Consider the following 18,737-nt stretch of genomic DNA (forward strand, 5'->3'; position numbering starts at 1 on the left):
ACCAAAAAGTAGTCATCCATACGTGACCCTTCCCTTCCTTTTTCTTGCATAATTTTGTGCTCCATGAGTATATTGCATTTGCATGACAAGGTGATGCAATCTTAAATAAAAATACAAGGGGCTAGCCTATTGTGATGCTAAACCTACCTCCTCTTCCTTAGTATTGATAATATTATTTGTTTAAAAAATAATAAAATAAATATAAGGATAATACAGGTAAACCAAAATTTTAAATTCAATTTTGTAAACCAAATAATATATCATTAAAATAAACCCGCTAATAGTGTTTGAGGATGAAAAGCCTTTTGCCATGTAGAATATGGACCAATCCAAATTGGTCCCTCCCCTTCCCTGGTGAACAATTTTAGAGATTGGTCTGGGGCCATACCCTTTTACAGATAATAAATACCACCATCTAATCAATAATACATAAACTCTGGCTTTTTTGTTATTTGATTCTTATTTAACAGAGATTTTTCATTGAATAACAAATCAAAATAATTGATGGTGGATAAATTCAAAGATCATTTTTATCGATTTCAAATCACAGGAACCAAAATGAGGAGTTATTCCAATTTTCAAAAACCATTTTGGATAAAATGTATTTAATTATCATTTCAAAGTTATTAAATTCCCCTTCTTTTTTTTGGTCGGTATTAAATTCCCTTTCTACATAAAGGGATTTTGAATCTTGTTTTCCACTTCGAGTTTAATGAAGGTAAGACTCACATATATTGCAAATTGTTTTAATCAACTTCGTTAATTAAGTTTTTCGTTTGATTTTTTTCCTAAGTTCGTGTTTTAAAAAAAAATATTAAATTTCTTTTGATTTGTGAAAATATCAATGGGATTTTCTTTGTGTATTGAATTGTGAGTACAAAGCATTAAACCTATGCATTTAAACCTCATGCAGCTGCTGCATCAGTCAAAAGCATATCCAAGAGAAGAGATTCTACTACTCAGGCAACTTTAATGCCCAAATTTCTTGGCAATGGTGATACTCCTGCTGCTCATTTCTTTTGTGACACCACTAACATTGTACCTTTTGGTTTCATCTTCTTATGAGTTATAATGTTAGACTAATCATATTTTATGATCGTAACTACTGCCCACATTGTATGATATTAGTCTTTTTAAGCCATAGTATGCAACCGGAAGACTTTATCGGGACAATTACTGGTTGTCAGGAACGCAGAGAAAATAAAATGTGCAGTTGATCATATTTAGTATGAGTTGTGCATGCTCGTTAGCCAGAGTAGCGGCTCTCCGGGGTTCCATCTAGGATCCTTGGGCAAGAGGATCGAGTTGGCCCTTAGAGCATCTCCACCAGTCATCCAATTGCAAGGGCAATTGGATTAAGTTGCCCTTCACCCAAAAAAAAACTCCTCCGGCAGTCCACAAAATGGGAGGCAATTGGATTAAAGGTAGCTACCCCAATTGTAAGGGCAGCTAGCCCTTCAACAATTGCAAAGGCTTGCTCCCTACTTGAAGCGACGTAGGTTAGGGGGGCACGTAAAACCCATATGTTCAACTCGTGGGCTGTTCACCAACTTTCCCGTTTACCCATCCACGTGGCTTTTTGTGAGCCTTTGATTTCAAAAAATAAAAACTTCAATCCAATGACTAGGATTAATCCAACTCTAAAAAATAAAATATAAATTATATAAATTACCAAAAAAATTATTTAAAAAATTTTAAAAAAAAACTTACAATGTTCACACTTTAAAAATCTTAAAAAATTCAACACACTTGCAAATTAAACGTTTAAAATTACCCAAAAATCTACGGCGATGATATGTAGGGAATAGTAACTGCACTTGCTCAAAGATAACTATTGTTTAAAGTGAAAAGTAAGAGTTTTATTACCCTTACCCTCTAATTACCATCACCCTCTATAAACTGGTAGAGATGCTCTTATTAACAACAGATGCACCATGTCCCTTCAAACTTTTAAACAAAGTACAACAAAAGAAGGAAAAATCCCTTTGTTTTAAGGACCTGGATTGTCTGCCCTCCCCATTCCATACCCTTTCCATCCCCTCCTATTTTTGTGGTCACGGTTAAGCCACATAAACATTTTATATTGATTTTTTTATAGAAATAATAAGACAAAAAACAATGGGAATATAAAATGTTGACGTAGGTTAACCGTGACCACATAAATAAGAGAAGATGAAAAAGGTATGAGATAGGGAGGACAGACAATCCAGATCCTTGTTTTAAAACCAAAAATATGTTACATATAATGTTACTCGCAGTTGTTTCGTGTCAACACCATAAAACCAACGCCTCCACGGTCGACATCGGCCAGTCAATAGTGCACTCTTTCATGCACATTATTATAATTCCCAACTCAGAGGAGCATGGAATCTCCAGCACCGATGTCGTCAAATGATCAAATTGCCCCCTAATTTTCATAAAGTTAAGTCGTTTGTCCAACTGTCCAAGGGTGTTATGGTCATGGTACACGGACAAGTAAAAGTGGGGAACAAAACAAAAACAAAAACTTCTCTAACCTCCGAAATTGATGATGTTTGACTATAATATGAAATACCGAAAATGTCATATATATATATATATATATATATATATATTTTTTAACAAACGATATTATCTACATTAGAAAAACGATATTATTTATATTAAGGGGATAGAAGAGTGGGTCAAGCTTCACAGTGGGTCAGCGATAATAATGTGATTCAAATTTACATTTGGTGAAAATTGAACCTAAGACTACTAGACCGTAGCACTAACACTATGTTTGGATGAAGAAATTTAAAATTATTAAGGAATTTTAAAATTATGGAAATTAAAATGACAAGATTTTATTTTTTAGAATTTGTAAATTTTCTTGTTTGATTAACCTCAAAAACAATGGAATTGAATATGAATTTGTTTTATTTTTAAATTATCAATCATAAAAATTGGAAAATGACACATATTTACATGGAATTTAAACTTGAGAATTCAAGGTGTCAATTCCAAATTTTTTTCCACTCAAAAATTCTAAATTTCTATATTTATGAATTCAAATAAGAGAATTTGTGCATGTTAATTTATAAATTATAACTTTAATCTAAATTTTATTATTATATTTTTTTTTTCGTCGAAACATAGTCTTCATCAAGAAAATGTCATTATACTTTTGAGGAAGGAAATTGGAAGACGTTTTTGGGGATAGCGCCCCCGGGTTCCAATTCCAAATCCCAAAATTCCAAGTTAGTCCACAAAGAAGATGGACGAGTAAATGAAAAGTTTGAAAAAGCATTCCCACTAACTTTTAAATCTTCCTGTTGTTGTTGCCGATGATGATGGAATTCAATTAGGCATTTAATGATGTGCGTAGCCTAACAAGGAGGGCACCATCTTCCAAATTTATAAAATAATTAATCTTACAAATAACAAGGGAAATGATTAATTATAGGATCCATTTCACATCGAACTTCAACGATCCGATTCGTTTATTTTGTAAGTTCTGATTTATGATTGCATTTTTGATCACCATCATTTAGTGTAGTGTATGTTCACTACCTAATTTATCGTCATTAAATGAGTTTAAATTTTGAGATTTATGCTTATCCATTACACAAATCTCGAAATTCAAACTCATCTAACGGTGATAAATATGGTGATGAGCATACATCACACTAAATGATGGTGAGCAAAAATGCTCCTCTTGATTTATAGATTATCACTTGAGTGAAAATTAGGTCTCTAAACTATTTTTTTTTTTTTTTTTAGAAAAATCTGTCCTTGAATTATAAAAATCTGTCAATTATATCTCTAATGTTAGATTCGAAACTAATATATTCAATTTTTCATCAATTTAAGTCATACTACTTGCATGTGATACACATTGAAGGGTAGATTGGTAATTTTCCATAAAGAATTAGTGTATGGATTAACTTTGGAGGATAAATTAGACGTTAGATTCGTAACCTATATAAAATATTAAGGGCTTATAGGTAAAAAAAATGATGGTATTACATTCTAAAGTGTGTCAAGTGACTGAAGTTGACGAAAAATTGGATAAAATTAGCAATTTTTATGACTTTAGGAACTTATTTTACCGAAAAATTAATTCTGATCTAATTTTCACTGAGATGATAATTCCAGGACTAAATCGGCACTTGACTATATATATATATATATATATATATATATATATATATATATATATATATATATATAAATATATGAAACCTTTAAGGGAATGGATCCTTTTTTTTTTTTTTTTTATAAAAATAGGCATTAGTTGTGGAGTTCACACCACATCAAATTTTAACGATCCAAACCGTCTATTTTTCAAGTTGCACCTCATAGATCATCCTTGCAAAATATTAGCCAAATCGAAAATGTTTAGGACATCTAATTGAGTTCAAAGAAATTAACGAATACTTTGTTATATAAGAAACAATGAAAATTTATTTTGATAATTAAATAGGCAAATGGTTTCGGATTGAATTGAATTTTTGTAAGGATGATCTATGAAACGAGACTTACAAAATATATTGTTCAGATCATTGAAGTTCGATGTGAAGTGGACTACACACCTAATCCCCATTTTTTTGAAAAAAATGAGGATACATACATACATACATACATACATATATATATAGACACACACACACACACACACACATATATATATATATATATATATATTATTTTGTTACATCATGTTAAATCCGAGACGAGTTTGATCATTGATCAAAGTCAATGGAGCTTGTTTATAGGCATGCAAGAAAAGAAAAACTTGAAAATGATCATACAATGGTATAGTACTAATATCATTTGTCACTTGGAATGATATTTAAATGATCATACCATGTTGTCGTACTAATATAGAGAGTGTTTTCTTACTAGTTTTGTTGGCGGTTTTGCGCGCATAATCTTTTATGTAGTTAGGTTATGAAGTGATTGAATTTCCAATTATCAAGATCAAAGCGCTTTTTACTTTGAGAGTGATGGTTGATTTACTTAGCTGCTTCTCATGCATGTCATGCTCACATATCAACGTATATGATAGCTACTAGATTTAATCCAGAATGCCATCTATGAAGTTTTTAAATTTTCTTAATGTTTTAAAGAAACTGCTACCGTTTCACTTTAAAAATAAAAAATTAGTAATGCCCATTTGAATTATAATTCGGGTTATACTTTACTCTTTATCAACCGGTTGGAATTGTCACACCTTTTACACTTTTTAAAATTTCTTTTGTGTCATCTACTACCAATTTTCATTAAGCTTTCTGTTAAGTGTTAAAACTAAACAAGTGAAAAGGTAACTATTTTTTCATGGGCATAAAAAACACAACGCATGATGAAGACACCATTGCTAAAATTTTCCGTTGAAACTAAAATGATAGCTTTCAGTTTTAACACACGAAAGTTGTACTAAGTAGAGAGCTTTAGTCACGGGATCCTATCACTGCATGAGAGAGAGAGAGAGAGAGAGAGAGAGAGAGAGAGAGAGAGAGAGGATCTTCTGGCTAAGTATCGCAGGTCGATCAATTTTTGTCCCGCAATTGTTGGATCCAGGTCCAACATGTTAATTAACAGTATTCTTGTGAAGATTAGTTGCAAATGTTTAATTAACAAAACCCTAATCAATGATGTGAACGCAACATATGCCTCTAAGGCCTCAATCACTTGATTACATAATTTACATTACTCCCACTCAAATAAGTAAGAGAGAGAGAGAGAGAGAGAGAGAGAGAGAGAGAGAGAGAGAGAGAGATTCTTGGTCATTGGAGCAAGTTATGCATGGAGCACAACATTCAATAGGGTTTTGAGTTTGGATTCAAGGTGCATGATTCTGTAGCATCTCCAAAGAGGAAGAACGGTAAGGCGAAAACGATCAAATTTTTCGACCGTAACGGTGCTTCTTCGACCGTAAATATTCAAGTCTGACGTGGAGTTCATGCCAACATGGAAAGAAGTCATTCTAACAATACACAAACTCAATGTTAAAGCCCAAGTCAAAGTTATAACATTTAGGTATATACATCGAATGAGGATCCTCTCCAGATCCTCTTTGTGAGGATTCCAGTGATTCTCCAATTGTGTCCGTTTATCGTCTATCGTGCGACCAGTTTTTGTCAAGTATTGTTGATATTCAATTTTAAATAAAAATATAAACAGACCCTAAATACATAAACTCTAGCTTTGGAAAAGAATGGCAATCAAGGATCATGAGCCTGGATACTCTAAAAAAAAATGCCAATAATGTACCAAAAGGGCAAATATAAGAAACACAAACACACACCGAAACAAGTACAAGATGTGCAGTGACAAATGGTGCTGATTAAGGCATTGTTCATGGCAATTTCATACGTTAAACCCTACACCCGTCAACGAAAACAAGGCTTAAAATGATCCTGAAGTGTCTTCGCAAACATCCAGCAGACCTCAATCCGGAAAAGAGAAAAACATCGACAGACAGAATGGAGCCATTTCTTACACAAAAGTTTGCGCGTGAAAAAACTTATAACCATGTGTTAAAAGGATTGTTTTTGTAACTGCTTTTACATCTGTGCCAAATGCAAACCTTTTGAAGCTGAAGCAACAACGTGGTAAGTTAAGATCAACATCGCCTGCTATTTCAAATGCGTATGACAAAAATGATAACTTGAACTTTGTTAAAGAAACAGAACTATGGTACAGGAAGTATTACAGAATATAATGGGATATCACCATGAAAAGGGGCTTGCTCCTAGCAAAAAAATCTCGTTTTCCACATCTTTCACCCACTGACAAACCCGGTTGCAAGTCTTTATTGCCAATGCCTGAAAACCAGTACGAATTTACGTTGAGAAGGCATTTAAAGAAGAAAAAATGCATCTAAAGAAAATCCAAATCAGCTACAACTTGCTTCTCCAAGAAATATTAATTATAGCCAAAACAAAAATAATGTAAGCTTAAAATCTTTTGTCAAGGAAAAAAGTCCTAAGCCCATTTCTCCCACTGGCTTGACGAGAAGTTGATTTTCCTCAATGCCTTGACATTAAAGAAAATGCACCTTGTGAAGGGCAGATTTCTGTTTGTCACATGCTAATAAGTGGATGTAACCAGCTGAATCTACCTTACCCTAAGTGATTATAATGAAATGTCGAAGTGTAACGACACATGAATGAATCACAGGGTTTGAGTTTCATGTGCATTGTAGGGCCTGTTTACTATCAGTCTTTCAGTGCTCAAGATAGCCCTGCCATTCATTTTCTTCAATTTCTTTCACTTTCATTTCACATTACCGCGGTTATTTCTTACTTTGCTACAAGTTCTTGTCTTCTAAGGTGTTCTGTTTCACTTCTCTGATTTCTCCTTGTCTATGAGCATCTCCAGTCCCACTAACTTGGTTGAGATTGCGTTAGCCTAGTGATAATATAAGCAGGGCATACAAAACGTTGATAACCTATGAGTTGATCACACTAGTGACAAGCTCTAGCATTGCCCATTTATTCTGCTGCTTAACCAGAAACACATCTCAACCCCTATCCCGCGAGATGAACACTATAATGCTCTTTGGATAAGCGATCATGCCTCATTCAGAAAAACCCTTTCTTGTCAACTCATCCCTAAATCTATATTCAGTCTAGAGAAATGGAAAAACAAAAAATTTGGATGGAAGGGCAAGGATTTGCATATATACCCCTTCACTGGGCCCACAATTTGCAATTCACTGTTTGTAGGAGAAATGAGGCAGCCAAAAAATACGCGGGAGTGGGGGGGGGAATTATATTACTTAGCATAAGCTGGGACCCACGACTTTTTACTTTTTTATATTCTTGCTCTCCCTTTTGTCTAATAAAACCAAACAAGGCCGGTGGAAGTAAAAAGCATCAACCCTTTCCCTTTTATTCCCTTTGGCATATGTAAAAGTGGACAAGTATGCATAGTGGAAAGGGGTAGGAAACAATAAAACCTTAAGAATAATCGTACCTTGTCTGCAAGTGGATCAAAAGCTGCATAAAGCTCAAAGTCCTGGGTGGCCCAGCATAGTAAAACTGACAAAACAATATGATCATATAACTTCATCAGGAATGTATCATGCATGTCAACACAAAGTATGATGTGATCAAAGCAAAAGTCAACTGTGGTATCCTATATAAAAATGTAATGTGAAGCAGTAACAATGACACACACAGAGTAAAGATCAAGTTCGATTACCATAGAGTTTTTATTAATTACAGTCATAAACGTGAAGGGATCAACAAACAAATGGCTAGTTGAGAAACTATGACTTCAAAATACCTCGAGTACTGGCCATTAAATGCCGGTCGTTTGAAAAGCCAACATTAATATTCAGGTTTGAAAAATGATACAATCATGGTTAAAAAACCAAAATTTGGACGATGCAGTAATGAGAGTGCATCCACAATATTAAAAATTTTCAGTGTTTCAACTTTTCCTTTCCACATATGCATGATGCAGTATAAATTCAAAAGTACCGTAGTTCTCATCTCTTCTAAACTGGGTTTTGTGTGGCCCAATTCCTTTGTCATGCATGGAAGCATAAAGCTTCTGGTAAGCTCTGTATAATCTGCAGGAAGAAGAATTAATTATCTACCTACAACAAAAAGTGACACACGACTTCATTGTGGGAGACATTCGATTTTATGCTTAAATGTACTGTTAGATTCAGCTGTCACCTTTTCTGCTGACGAGGACTACTTATTGGCGGTGAGAACTCGGATGATACATACTGATCCAAAAATATACTCCTATATATAAAATGCCAAAGTCCAGCAGGACCGCCTACGCCAATATATGGTTCCCTGAACCTGTCAGGAGAATCTGTTTGAACTGTATGTTGAACCAAATGAGGAGAAAAAGATCCAGCACGTGGCAAAGGATCGAGAGGCAACTCCTCAACACGCATCCCACCATCTAGCATGGATCTCTGAATCTCGCTAAGTACATTTGACTTCAACAGAACCGATTCAATACGAATCCTATAAGATCACAGGAAAAATTATAAAGGGAAGAAAAAACTAGTTAATGATTTGCTATGTAACAGGATAAGAAATTGCCACATGAAGCCCTCCTACAGCACAAATATCCTTCATAATATCTATGATTCTACAACATACCTGCAATCCTTGAGATGATAAAAGGCATCTGAACTAGTAGTAAGCAACATCAAGTATGTATCAACCTGCCAGAAGAAAGTATTATCGTGTCATGATATTTTAAGTAGAAAAGGCTGACATGAGGCAAGGTATACTATATGTGTACGCAAATTTACTCAAGAAATGTCATGAACCTAAATGTCACTCACATCAAGATAACGGACATAAGCATACAAAAATGCCATGGGATTATATCTAGGCAAGCAAATTGGAGAGAAAGATTCAGATGTCCTGCATAAAGAGAAAAGGAGAATTTTATGACTATTGCACCTGAAAGTGTCCATAAATAATTATCACCCACAATTGAAACCATGTTAGCAGAAAGAAAGTACCATATGGCATTTTAGTGTTCGATTGTCCTTAAAAACTGAAAATCTTGTGATTGGAAACTGAAACAAGTACATGGGATTGGAAATTGAAACTAGTACTTAGTATTTTCTGTATCATATCGTACCAGTTTCGATTCCCATTCTCATTTAAATCACTGAAAATATGACACCAGACCTATTCAATTAATCTACTTGCCTAAATGATTCTGATGCCATGACAAAGTTGGAAAGTAGCAGCATGTCATCAGGATGAAGAGAGGCCTTTTGAGCACCAACAAGACAGATAACCTGCAATCAATTTCAAGTTGTTACATTGCAATTGCAAAAGGTTCATAGACTGTGCCACGAAATATAAATTTTTTAAAATGTCCTTAAAGAAAAGGTTTTCCCAATTATAAACAATAAGGTGGATGACAGAACCTTGTGTTTGCACATCAGTATTGCGAACAGAACACCAGAATCAGCAACATCTTGCAATATGGCACCTGCTGCTTGCCTTGTCGCATAAGCAAGGGGAAGACAAGTGTATGCATGAAGAAAAGTGGCAGGATTCCTGAAAATACAGAAAGAAGTAAATAGTATAAGCATCATCTGCTTTAGATTTTTTATTTTATTTTTTGGCCGGGGCAATGAGAATCACATTGGCAGCATATAATAACAAGAAAAATTAGGATATCAATAGTAGTAACCCAAAAAGTAAATGAGAAAGTAGCACAGCATCTAATATATATCACATTTCAAGACAACAATGACTTTGCTTATGTAAACTTCATATTGAAAAGCATAGTTTTATCAGATATGTTCTAAAAATTTTACAAAGAAAATTTAATTTGAAACTTTTATGATCTCCAGACATGTAATTTTGAAAGTGAACAATCAGTTTAAAACAGATCAGGTTTGATATGATAATAATATTGAATCAGGGAAGCAGCCCCTTCATTACATTGGATGATCTATTACTGTCTGAACTACAATATTTCATCACCAATATAACATTATCAGTAACATACTACTTGTGTTAAACACTTAAATAATAAAGACGACCACAAGTGTATACTGGATGGTTTTTCAAAACCAAAAAAGAAAAGAGAAAAAATCCATTTTCCAAATTCAGCATGCCAAGGGAAGCAGAGAAACAAACCAACTGAATGAATGGATGAGGGATGAGAAGACAGTATCTGTTCCTCCTAGCAAAGGTGTCATATCAAACTTCGGATTCTTCTCAAAACATCTATTTACTGACTTAGTAAGAATAAGTAGCATCTGCACCCACATAAAAAAAATTTAAATGAAGTGCAGTTACTAACATAAGATATTTTATTCCATTAAAAGGAAAGTACAAGCAGAATATTTTGGTTATTCAACAAATCACTAACAAAATATGACCTAACAGTCAAACATATTAATGCATAAAGACTTTTGAGGAAGGGAAGAACCCAATGCTACCTGACCATAAATAAGTTCCAATTGCACCCTCAAAGACTCGTAAGGCTCTTCTGTACAGCTGATGCATACTAAGTAAATTGGTCCCTTTACAAGAAAAATCACCTGAGCATACAAATATTTCATGCCAATTTAATTTAACTGATTCAAAAAAGATAAGACTTACAACTGTGAGTTGTATTGTACAAAGTAAAATAATGTCATTCATTCTAGACGTCCATAAAACAATAACAACTAGGCATTTTGAAGGCGATGAACATTATGTTTATATCATTAAAAGTTAAAATACATAAGTTGATGCTCAGGAATAAAACTTAACTCATTTCACATCATATAATCAAATTCAAAAAGTACAAGCCTAAGGTCCCTTGCCATATATTTTTTTTGTAGAATAACATGCAAATATCACTATGACCAAACTCTGCCGAAGATAGTGTCAGGATGGACGGCGCAGCTACAACAACTAGTTCAAAATTAAAGTTGTTTTCTGTTCGGGGGGATGGTCAATAGAATTCAAGCAAGATCATGTTAAGTTTATACAACCAGGAATATGAGAAAGTAGTTCTTTTGATCATCCTAGCAATCGCGGATTATTTATAGAAGAGATAACTTGAAGAACAAAAATTCTAAACGCATAAAGGAACAAAACAGACCTGATGCTTTCCAGCCCTAACCAATTTGACATGATCCCCACTGTAAAACAATTACGGAACCAAATCACTGGAAGTTTTTTACCTTTCATTAAAGTAAATCTGTAGACAAATAATTAATAATTAAGAAATTGGAGAAGAGAATCAACTCAGAAAGGTTAAGGTGTGTACCCATTCTCCACAAAGGAAATTATGGCTTGTAATGTTGCTGAAAATCCTGCTAGCTTGTGTTCGTCTCCATATCTGCCATTAAATAAGAAATTCAATAGAAGACAAATATATCACGACTGCAGAATATAGATAAACTGGTTTCCCTTTATTTTCCATAGAGATTATTGTAAATTTTGCACTTATTTAAAAAGATAGTTGAGGCACCTGAGACAAACCTGGAATATATTGGTTTGCCAGAGTGACTTAGTATGAAAAAGTGTTTCTTCCTCTTTCTCCATGATATGGAAGCATCATCCTGCACTTCAATTATAAATCAAACAGACCATTGCAGTTATCCTTGAAAATCACTTTTCCAGTGAAAGTAAAGCTATGTGCATGTAGCGAACTGTGGATGAATAAAAAAGACACTGAACAGCATATTATTTTCAATCAAGTTCTCTATTGAAGATCAAGGTTTAAGGACTAAATGCCACAGTAATGCGCAATATATGATCATCCTGTACTCAATACCTATTATGATGTATTATTAGTTATTGCAGAACATGCTATATGCTATTTTATGTCACTGACCATGCTAGGGAACAAAAATTGGAAAGCCATCCTTTTTTTTTTCTTTATCAAAACTTTAAGGCTTTTAGCTCTGTAACTCAACTAAGATTTCTCGTAAACAGGAATTTATATGACCATATAGACCCAAAGAGTTACAATAAATGAGTACAATAAACGTTTATCATTCAAAATCTGAATGCCTTATTCAGGTGCACAAGTACATGCAAATATCTTAAATTTGAACATTAGACAGTCTATTTACACTTATTCTAGTCAACAAGAACACCAGCAGTAGAACAATGTTCGATGCATAGCACCCCTTCAAGTAAGCCTATACCCCTTGGATATTTTGTATTATCTTAGAATCTGAATTATTGTCTAATTCGTCTTTTATTGAAGCATTTTTTACTGCAAACACAAAATTAACATCCTAGACATTGGATCGTCTGTTGATATGAAAGAAATGAAAGCTATTTCTCATGTATTGATTGAATTCCCAATAAAATGAAATTATTCAAGTCCAAGAAACACATTATTAATTTGTTATTACACCTTCCCTTCTACCTTTGGAACCGTTTCATCATTAAACAATGGTGTGAATTTTGGCATTTACATTGATATGGTTAAGGCATTGTGAAAATTCAACAAGATTGTTTGAGTAAGCACCAAATCATTCAGCAGTTAAGGGCAGTCTAAAGGTAAAAAATTTGGCAATTTTGGCTCCAACAATTAAGTGTAACTCCGTACTGTGAGTTCGTCCAAAAAGGTGCAAAACTGGCTTCATCAAAAGAAGGTATAAATACATGTCAAAAAGAAAAACATTGTCTGTCTCAATTTCAAAATATTCATTGTAACATTAGCGGTAGACTTTGGTCTATTTTATAGTAGTAGCAAGTATTCTCAGACATTATGGGACATTTCTGTGTACTTTCAGACAACAATAATGCAAAGTGTTCAATCTTAATTCTTATTTCCATTATATTTGTCTAAGACTCTAAGGCAACTAAATATTGATCACATTCTAAACGAAAATCTTTTGACATTTTGAATTTCGTGAAATACACAAAAATACAAATGAATCGACTACTTGAGCTATTTCCAATACCATTTCCGGAAGAAGTTCGTAGGGAAATTACCTAAATCTCTTCACAATTTCTCTCTCAATCACTACTGTTTATTTTGCAATACTAAATCACAATTAAAACTCTCACTTCATATTCGATGTTCAATAATGTTGAAGTTTCTAGGACAATGCTAAATCGTCGCAACAATTAAACTCTAAAACAAACACCTTGTTTGACTGACCAATACAATGATCAAGCAATTCAACCAATGCAATCAAATTTTCAGACAAATTACACAACCAAGGAGTTGTTAGAACGCAATACCTCATCGACATGCCGTTTACTGGGCACCCACGGGGTTTGCGAATCTGGAAACCTATCGACAATCTCATCTTTCCTCACTTCCGAAATCTCATCAGTTCCAGAGCCACCACTACTGGCACTACTACCTCTTTCACCCGCATACCCACTGCTGCTAGGGCTCGACGGCCCATCAATCTCCAGCTCCGAATTGGTCGTCGCCCACACAACACCACCGCCGACTCCGCCACGTGGCGAACCCTCGCTCGCCTCCTCCCCCTCAGCTAAACCAGGAGCAACCGAATTGGCCTGGACTTCCTCCTCGTCGCTTTCGATCTCCTGGTGATTGTTCTCCGCGGCCGATCCATGTGCGACGCCATTCCCGTGGCTATCGACCTCCGACAATGCGAGGGCTGCCAATTGGTCTTCGGGGGGTTTGGGAGTATGGTCAGGGTTAGGGTTTGGCTCAGAGGCTTTGTCACCGGAGGTCGAAGCTCCCGATTCGGAGGACATGGAGAACCAGAAAGGTTAGGGTATCACGGTGAGCTTTGGTGAAAGTGAGAAATTAGGGCTCCAATCGAGTGTGCTTGGAGAGAGAGAGAGAGGGGTCGAAACTAGAGAGAGAGGGGCTCGTCTACCAGTCGTTGGTTCTGTCTCTGCTCCGCTGCAAATTACTCCATTCGCAACGCGGCTCTGACCAGTAGGTGGGTGGCTCCGAAATCCGAACTGAGCCGTGCTAGTACGATACGGGCCGTTTTGTAAAGTTCGGATTTTATACTCTTGGGTTGGGGCAGGTCAAAGGAGCTTTTGGGCCAAGTCAAAGGAGCTTTTGGCCCAAGCCCAAAGCTTCTGAAAATTGTATGTTGACCGGGCTTCTCCTCACAATATGATTACACTCGACAAATCTCAGTTTCTGCACAGAATTTATTAGAAAATGAGCTCCATCTTTTGCAAATAACGTATCTCTATCATATTAACTCTATAATCGAAACTTTCAATTTCTTAATCTTCATTTGAAGATCATTTTTACAAAAAAAATTATTTGAATTGGAAATCGTTTAGTCATCAAACTGTATGAAAGAAATGGACGGTTCATCATAAATATGTTTTTTGGTAATCACACCGTTGATTTGTCTCATACATTTAAATTACTAAATGATCTTCGCTTCAAACGATTTCTGTAGAAATGACCTTCAAATGAGGATTAAGAAACTAAACTGTTCTGATTATAAAATTTACATGATGAAAATTCATTATTCAAAAGAAATAAGATATGTGTATTCCACCCATGGGGGAACGCAAGATTATTCTTATTATTTTTTAATTTTAACTATAGAGAAAACGCAAGTATTATTCTTATTATTTTTTAGTTTTAACAGTCTCTTTATCATACCTAAAAATCTTACAGGTTAACTTTTGGTAAGGCTATTGAATTTTATCAATATCTAGTTGGACACTCAAACATATATTTATTTATTTAATATTTGAACTTTATAAAATAACATGTCAAAACTGGCTAATAAGAGCATAACTCTTGACTTATGAACATCTCAACTAAACCGTTTCTATACATGGAAATAATTTCTCATCGTATATCTGGAATTTTATATTGCCAGATTATCTATTTGGATGTTCATACATTTTTACCAGATATCACCTTATCTAGTTCAAATTGACTGTCTAAAAAATAAAATTAAAATAAAAACAAATTGTCTCGCAACAACTCATAGCAAATTGTCTTTTAGCATGTTAGACCATTTGCCAACAAAGATTATGGGGCAGGATAACTTTAATTATAAGATTCGAGTTTCTTTAATGGTCTAGAATTATCTACCATTGATTTATTGTATTATTTATTTATTTTTCTTTAAAAATTAGATAACTGGTTGCAAATTATGATTATTCACTCCTTTCAAACTCGGATTGGATATGAGAAATTTCATCCTGCCCGTGATCATAGTTAAGCAGATTGTGTCGAACTCACCACGTTTACCAAAGCATAATATGTTGTGATCTATCAAGTATCTTTATTTAGGACCTATGTTTTAAATGCAAGGGAGACTAAATTTGAAAACAAAATTTTGAAAAATAAATGATGTGTCACCAATAAGAATGAGTATATTTATCAGCGCTTAAGTAATAAACCAATCATCAACTCCCATGTCCTTTAGTTTTCAAAAAATTTATACAAATTTAATCTCTCTAATATTACCCTTAGAAAATTACACGATTCAAGAGAATTTTCGTTAAAAAGGCATCTCCTAATCCACGTGTGATCATTTGATTGAATGGTAAAATAGATTCAATAGTAGGTTTATCCTGAACTAGTATATGACACGAGCATAACGGTTTATTTCACGTAATCACCTCGGATTAAAGATGATAACTTGTATGGTATAGATTCATCGTTACAATGATTTCCGTGCCAATAACTAGAGGATTTATGACGAAAAAAATCTATCCACATTTCTTTATCTTATTAACATAGGACATGGACATTACGTGCGGTATACTCATATCATACTGATCTTTATCCACATTAAGAGTGAAGGACACATTATTTTTTCTAACCAAATGATTCCAACTTGGAACATAATGGAAAGGACTATAAATTTCTACCCCAAACGAAAAAGACCGGAGGGCCAGGAGGACGGGGAAACTTAAATAAAACGGGTGAGGGACTGGAATGGAATAACCCCCAAACCTGTGGTCCCACTCAAATAAAAATCAACGGTTAAGATCCTTCCAAACTTCCGTTTCGGAAAGGAAAGCCGTTGCTTAAGCCTTATTGCCATCCATTCATTTTTGCCAAGACAAGGTCGAATGTCTCTCGTTGTGGAGGTTGGCATAATGACGAAGTGGTCCTTGCTTTATTCACCAAGTATATAACGCTTGGTGTCCTAATTTGTCAATTAGTCGTTTTCATTCAAAAGCATAATTGAAATATGACAGAACTACCCATCTCAGAACATGGTTGCCATTTTCTTCACTTTTTTTTTTTTTTTTTTTTTATAATCTTTTTATTCGTTTAAAATTTTCGTTTGTGCAACAATTTGAAGTGGAAGAGGCAAGATTGAAATATCTGTGAATATGAAACTAATGAATAAATAAATAAAATGCTAAATTGCACTAACGGTTCATGTATAATGAAAAACTCAACTCCGTAATTTAGATCTAGTGAAGCTTATAAGCAAGAGTGTTGTTTATTGCATTTTCGTTCTTCTAATTTCATTTCGTCAACACCATTAGTTCATTTAAGTTGGGCTTTTCTTTTCTTTTTTTCCAATGAGAAGATGTGCATACGGAATTGATGAAACATTCAACTTCGTGATCAATTGAATACCGCGAAAACAGAACAAAATTACAAGAACAATGTTAAAAAAAAAAACTACAAAGAAAACAACTAATGTTACCTTCAAAACTCAATACAAGCCAAATTAAGCCATCACATTATTATAGAACAAGGATGAATATAACACATCGCGCTTGTGTGTCTTCTAAAAAAAAAAAAAAAAAATTATGACACAAGCACAAACATGTCGTTACATCTGCTCAAACCAATAATGCCTCCAACTTGAACCTGAACTTTCCCTCCATGCCAGTCATGACTCATCTCATCTCACAAAAATAAAAATAAAAAAAATGAAAATCAGAAATCCCTCCTCCTCCTCTGGTTCTGGTTATCCTCCAGCCTACAATGCGACGAGCGAGTCGTGTACATGTAAGCTCTCGTTTCCGGTTGTAGCCGACGGTCTTCGTCGAAACCCAAATCTCATCTGATGGTCTTCGTCTCCAAATCTGTGTAAAATACAATTGTTATAATTAAAAAGAAGAGTACATTTGTTAAAAGTGTAAAATAAAATTTTTAGAGTGCTAATAATAATTTCCTTAATTAAAGAACTGAACACTACATAACCTTATCGAAGAAGCAACTAGAGCCTTATAAAAAAAGCATAAGATTTGTAGGAAAACAAAAACTATATATGTAATGGTGGTAGTCTACATATTACTCAATTGATTAAAAACGATTGACATCTCACCATAAGAATATTTCAAAATTAATTAAGGTTGGCTACAAGTTAAAGTATTTCAGACTAGTTTAGAATATCATGATATAGTTTAGATTTTTCACTTTGGTAGATTAGAGCAATTTAAAATATTAATTATGTTTTCAGAATAAATAGACTGCCTTCAAATTAAAATTAATCCTTCTACAATCTGCCATGAGTATAATCCCTAAATGTAGGGATTACCATATTAAAAAATTATTATTCATTTCCTTGAAGTATTGTTGCAGTTTGATAAAAATAAAAAAGTTTTCTCGTGTTGAAAAAGAAAAATTAAAATAAAAAAAAACCAAAAAGATAAGTTGTTGTGCATCATTCCTAAAAAGAGAAGGCACACATCGGTGAGGTTGTTTCCCACTCAAAATCAACAGTAAGCCCACTCTTTGAGTCTCTATAAACAGTCATCAAATTTGGCGATTTCTTTGAGGTATCCGGTGAGTTCTTTTATATTGAGATACTTTGAGGACTTATATTCCGACCCATTAAAAACCTTATATCCTTATTTTAGGGACTGTAAGGTTGTACAGACTTCATTTAAAGTCCCCATTATAGATGCTCTAAAAAACCTCATAGCAATTGCATTGAACAATTTCTTGTATTAGTCGTCATATGAGCATATAAGCAATTATTAACTGCTGATGGAGCCATTTAGTATTTTAATCTCGTAGTTTTTTTCTTCACTTGAAAATAAAAAGTCGGAGGTTCGATTCTCGCCAGATACAAATTTGAATCACATTATTGCTAATCCATTATGAGGCTAATTTCATCATCTCTATTAGTGTAAATAATATTTTTGTTAAAAAAAAAAAAAAAAAGAACGGCTGTATGGTGTGAAAGTAATTGTCGACAACTGCCGATGCATTTGTAAATCCCAATCGACCCAAATTGCAAACACAAACATTTTTCAACCATTTAGCTACTGATCTTCGACTCAACGACCAAAAATTTAAAAAAGAATGTGTATAGTAAAATATGCAATATGAATAACACCGTCTAAAGATAGATTGATGAAAATTTCAGGGACGACGACAAA

The 18,737-nt window shown here is 34.1% G+C and overlaps 1 protein-coding gene across 1 annotated transcript; it reads right to left on the reverse strand.

Annotated features, from left to right (window-relative positions):
• Positions 1-6,470: 6,470 nt before the first annotated feature.
• Positions 6,471-14,383, reverse strand: LOC137716061 (vacuolar fusion protein MON1 homolog). The gene is made up of 14 exons (XM_068455453.2): positions 13,662-14,383; positions 11,940-12,019; positions 11,725-11,796; positions 11,557-11,596; positions 10,907-11,008; positions 10,602-10,723; positions 9,881-10,013; positions 9,657-9,748; positions 9,281-9,362; positions 9,093-9,157; positions 8,652-8,954; positions 8,451-8,542; positions 7,942-8,006; positions 6,471-6,788 (listed from the first exon to the last, which is right to left on the reverse strand). The coding sequence occupies exons 1-14, from the start codon at positions 14,148-14,150 to the stop codon at positions 6,693-6,695; spliced, it is 1,833 nt and encodes a 610-aa protein (XP_068311554.2). The 5' UTR covers positions 14,151-14,383; the 3' UTR covers positions 6,471-6,692.
• Positions 14,384-18,737: the final 4,354 nt, after the last annotated feature.

This window comes from Pyrus communis, chromosome 3 (genome assembly GCF_041283825.1).
Source record: "Pyrus communis isolate YQ-2024b chromosome 3, ASM4128382v1, whole genome shotgun sequence".
Classification (NCBI taxonomy): Eukaryota; Viridiplantae; Streptophyta; class Magnoliopsida; order Rosales; family Rosaceae; genus Pyrus; species Pyrus communis.

Excerpts from the sequence above, each read along its gene's own strand:
- LOC137716061 (XM_068455453.2), bottom strand. The coding sequence starts at position 14,150 with ATGTCCTCCGAATCGGGAGCTTCGACCTCCGGTGACAAAGCCTCTGAG. Across the intron at positions 9,158-9,280 it reads CTTATGTCCGTTATCTTGAT|GTTGATACATACTTGATGTT; the intron begins GTGAGTGACATT and ends TTCTTCTGGCAG. Across the intron at positions 8,955-9,092 it reads TATCATCTCAAGGATTGCAG|GATTCGTATTGAATCGGTTC; the intron begins GTATGTTGTAGA and ends GTGATCTTATAG.